The sequence below is a fragment of the Physcomitrium patens genome, chromosome 26 (assembly GCF_059467195.1).
Source record: "Physcomitrium patens ecotype Gransden chromosome 26, ASM5946719v1, whole genome shotgun sequence".
Taxonomy (NCBI): domain Eukaryota; kingdom Viridiplantae; phylum Streptophyta; class Bryopsida; order Funariales; family Funariaceae; genus Physcomitrium; species Physcomitrium patens.
Window position 1 is genome coordinate 3,378,445 of NC_143435.1, and position 4,834 is coordinate 3,383,278.

Consider the following 4,834-nt stretch of genomic DNA (forward strand, 5'->3'; position numbering starts at 1 on the left):
CGGGAAAAAATTTGGTCGCGACAAGAGGAAAAGCAAAAAAATATAAGAGGAAAAAACACAAAAGCGTGCCTAGTAGTGTTGAATTTGTCAAAGCGGGGGGTTGTATTGTGGGCAATCGTCCCAGGGAGGCAAGGAATGGGCAATCTCAAGTGTCCGGCGGCACGGGAGTCTGACATGCTCGGCTGACTCACGTAGGCAATTTAGCAGGATTTGCCTCAGAACGCGCGGTAACTATCTTCGTTGCTTCTTTCGCGCGTATATAGTCTTCTCGGTGGAGTCTTCCGGTGTCCGAGGGTTCAACTGCCACAGAGAAGAATTTGTGAGGAAGAGTGAAGAAGAGGAGGAGAGCGAGTGCGGGAGTGGAAGCAGCAGTTGCCGTGGAAGAAGGATAATACCGCTGTTTCAGTTCCCTACCGATTGCTTTGTAGCCACTCTTCGTACTCTGCTGTTGTTTGTTTTTGGTGGTGCGCTCCGTGGGGAAGTGTGAGATTCATGCAGATCGTCATCGCTTGCAAGAAGGGTTGCACCCTGGGTGTCATGTACGTTGTTTTCTTGGACTCTGGGTCTCTCGGTAACCTGTTGTGATCGGATGTGCACGTTTCGAGCTTGAGAGGATATTGGTGATGATAGGATCATTGTGTGATTGATGGGTCAGTGGAGGATGAGAAGGGAATGGAACGGAAGGGACAGATGGGATTGTATTATTTTTTCAGAGCGTTAAGTGTCTTCTTTCCTAAGTGTGATGAATTGAGAGCGTGGCGGGATTTTGGTTTACCATGGTAGAGTTTGAGAGCTTTTCTGACAATCTTGTGGATTATGATTTGCAGGTGTAGAGTCGGCGCTTCTGTCTGGCGCTAACGGTGGATAATTCTAATCACTTACAGGTACATTTATGTTTTTTTATGTGTACATTTTAAAATCGATATTGAGTTCTTTTGTTTCATGTTATTGTCACAGAGGCGTCCAGATTATTGAAACATGTCTCTATCTCTCTCTCTTTCCTCCCCCTTTCATACGCTTAGTTTTTAGTTACTTTTTGAAGGGTTGGTTAGGAATTGAAAGATCCAAAGCTCGGACTCGCTTTTCGTGTCTCTTAATTTCTCTCTCTGTTCAACTGATCGGGTTGTCGATCTTATTGAATATCGATTCAAAGTCTCGTGATCTTTCTAGTTACTGGGGTTCCTCCTTTCTCCTTCTTGCAAATTGATACAGTCCCCGACTGTTCCAGATGTAAGCGTGTAGAACAATCGTTTGTGATACTTATCGTTCTTGGGAATGGCCGTCAATTTTTTGTAAGTAGTCATAGTTTTGTACTTCGCACTAAACACTACTGTGGGCTGTTAATCTCCTCTTCTCACATTAGATCCTGTAGTCTGTTTGAAGGAATGCTCTACAAAGGAGTGTATTGCTTGGTCATTTTGGTCTTGTCATCGTTCTCATTGACACGTGTTCTTTTTTTTATTCTTTCGCAGACCGATCTTCCTCTTTGCTTTTGTAAATGTATGTGTTCTGACGAATGTTTTTTTTTTTTCTTTTTTTTTTTTTTCTTCTTTTTGTTTTGTTTTCAGATACCGTATTATTAAGGATAAGTCAGTTGAGAGGCGTGTACCTCCACAATGGCCGCTACGAACATGCTCAACACGTTGCCACTGACCTCCAAGAAGTCCACCGTCGGACTCCCCCATAATAACGCTGTAGCTGCCCCCAGTCTCAGCCTGACGAAGCTGAAGCGCATGCCGCACTTATTCACCCGCGTCCTGGAGCTTCCCTTACACGCCGAGACGCCCGTGAAGGTTTTCGAATTGCGCGACTTCTTCTTATTTGAAGTGCAGCTGTCAGAGTTAGCCGTGGGTGACGTGAAAGTTGAAGTACTAGAGATTGTGCCTGGCGCAACCAAGGTTCTTGTGCGCGGAGTTGAACCCACCTCGCCGGTCGTGGAATTTTGGCGTTTTCGGTTGCCTCCTACGACGCTTCCTGAGAAGTCAGCCGCGAGCTATGATCGTGGCACCCTGTCTGTGACGATTCCGAAGGTTTTGGTCCCTTGTAGCGAAGATCGGAATGGAGAGAATGGAAATGGCAACTCGGATACCTCACTAAGCCACGACGCTGACGAAAGCGCCAAAGTCGTCCAAGAGACTCAACCATTCCACGATCACTTGGACACAGCTATGGATCAATTTGAGACCGATGAAGAGAAAATGCAACGAGAGGTGTTGGAAGATCTTGAAAGCTTCGGAAGTCCTAGGAGAGCTCGTTACTCGCCATGCACCAGCCGAAGCTCCATCCCTCAACCGGCAAAGTCGTACACTGATCCCGAGAAAATTCAAGAGGTGCTTGACGATCTGGAATGCTTTGGCAGTCCAAGGCGGCGCCGAAGCGTGAGCTGTACACAATCCTTTGCGCAACAAAGTGGGGGTGCTCACCAAGACTTCTTCCGGAGTGTGGGATCGTGGGTGGGTGGTTTCTCCGTCTATGTGCAATAGCATGCTGCTAAGCCTTCGAAGGTGATGAGATCATTTGAAAATTTTCCAGGAGCTACTTGCAAGAACCCATTTGAACTCTTACAAGTAACCGTTTTGAAGCTCTTCATTGCCTGAGGGGCTGTTAAGTTAGGATAGCACTGCTGTACAATTTTAAATCTTAGACAACTTGTAAGATATAGAGGAGGCTAGCATTTCCCTAGGGTTATCTGCCATGCCTCAGTGCACCAAGCTCAGGAGGAGCCGAGTTGTATTCGGTTGCTCATTTGAAGCGGGAAGGTTGGCAGGGAATTATGAGCTTCTAGTATAGGTGGAACTAAACTGGTGTTTTGGCGTTACCTTGGATGATGTAAATGACGAGGTTTACTTAGAGCAGACACTTCGAAGTTCTAAACTTTTCTGTGTGTCGCTCGAGTATTTCTACGTTTCCGATGCATGAGTTTCTCTTCCACGTATCGAATGTGCATGATTATTTTCGGAACAGAGCGCGAGTGGAATCTCGTGATCAAAGATGATGACATCGTGAATTCCAAGCAAGTACGCAGGGATACTCATGTAAAACCCAATTGTACTGCATCATTGCCTTAGCAAGAAGGGTGTGGGACCAGGCCTACGTGAGACATGAATGTGCCCAGCATTCCGACCCTGCTTCCAGTCTCATCTCTCTTTTGCAGACCCAACGGAAGAAAGCCGTCCCACGAGTTGTGGAAACCAGGATTCTACATCTGATTCCCCTTGTGAGCTATTTTAAGGATGTGTTACGATTCTTCTCTGCTTTGTCCAAGTCTACCACTCATGGGGTTTAGTTGTAGGAGTTCGATGATCACACTGGTGGATGGGATTCATCGGTTCCGAACTTGACTGCATGAAGCCGGCTGCTCGAGATCATTGAACCAGTGCTTGCCTGGCACGTGCTATTCGCAAACTACAATCCTTATAAACCTACACTCTAAGCTGAAGTTTCCATTCTCTGAAAACTCGGAACCTGCAAAGTTTTCACTGATGCCGTTTCACTTCGAAACATGGACATGCTTGCTCCAAGTGGTAACGTCGCAGCGGAAACGCATGCAGCAATGACCAGGTATTTCAGACCTTGTCCGTTTAACCTTGTGCAACAGTACAAACACAATAGTATTATAACTTTGCCAGTTGTAGATTGCTGGTGGACACAGAAAGATAAGTTGTGTTTCTGGTCACTATGCAAATTTGTAACAAGAATATTTGCTCCTGTCTGCTTTGTAAAAGTGGTGGAATCTCCATTAGGCTTTCGGATAAAAGCTTCATAAAACCTCTACTTACCATTGATACTTTCAGTGCTCTCGGTGTTGACCTTACTTACTGCATCTGTTTTATCTGTTCAAAATTCAGCATTGGACAGCTTAGATTGTTGCTGAATTAGGCTGTTGCTTTTTAATAAAGTAACTGAAGAATTTAAGTCATTGAGTGCGTCTTTTGTGAATTCTTGAAGCTTGTCACTGAGTCAATTAAAAACGAATAAAAAGTGTACTCGATGCATTTTGGATAGTAAGAATTTATGCAGGTTTTTTTCAACGTAAGATTTTGTAGTGTTTTGATGGAATTATATCTATATATATATAAATATATAACTTGCATGTTCTCAAATCGATAATATCAAAGATGGTGTTTTTCAAAAGAGTTAAAAAGACAAGATTTAAACTACCAAAAGAGTCTATGTTTAGAAATAAAAATGGAGCTTTGTTTTTAAAAAAATTAGTTTTTTGAAACTTGCATAAATTTCTTGCTCCTTTTAAAAATTTCTAAGTATTCTATTGGAATTAAAACAACATATCCATTGTTAAAGATATGCTTTTTTTTAAAGATATTTGTATCAAATTAGGTCATAACAAGAGAGATTTTTAAATGCCATGTTTTACTATCAAACTTTAAGATTGATTAAATTGCCCTAAAAATAAATACATCTTCTTTGAAAATCAAAATATTATAGCATTTCTAATATATTTTTGGAGGAGAGCATTATTGTATTTCAAAACATTTTTTAAAAAATAATATTTTTATTTATTTCTAATAATATTATTTAAAAAATGATAATATGGCATTGGCCTATATTACAACCACATTGCTAAAAAGAATTGAAGAACTAAGAATCTATAAAGGTATCTTAAGTTGTCCACAACCTTACTTTGATCCCATTAAATCCAAAAACTTCTAAGTAGACTTGTTAAGAGATCATGATCCAAAAAAAACTTGTATTTTTTAGATGTTTAAAATTAAGTGAATTATTTTGTAGTCTTGGTGACTTTTTACATTTATATATATATATATATATATATATATAAATATTTTATTAACGTTTGGTGAATTTAATTTTAAAA

General features: G+C 41.3%; 1 protein-coding gene across 1 annotated transcript; it reads left to right on the forward strand.

The window, feature by feature from the left end:
* The first annotated feature begins 298 nt into the window (after positions 1-298).
* On the forward strand, positions 299-2,916 carry LOC112277961 (uncharacterized). Its single transcript, XM_024510875.3, has 3 exons — positions 299-539; positions 828-884; positions 1,569-2,916. The coding sequence occupies exon 3, from the start codon at positions 1,617-1,619 to the stop codon at positions 2,481-2,483; it is 867 nt and encodes a 288-aa protein (XP_024366643.1). The 5' UTR covers positions 299-539; positions 828-884; positions 1,569-1,616; the 3' UTR covers positions 2,484-2,916.
* The last annotated feature ends 1,918 nt before the right edge of the window (positions 2,917-4,834 follow it).

Excerpts from the sequence above, each read along its gene's own strand:
- LOC112277961 (XM_024510875.3), top strand. The coding sequence starts at position 1,617 with ATGGCCGCTACGAACATGCTCAACACGTTGCCACTGACCTCCAAGAAG.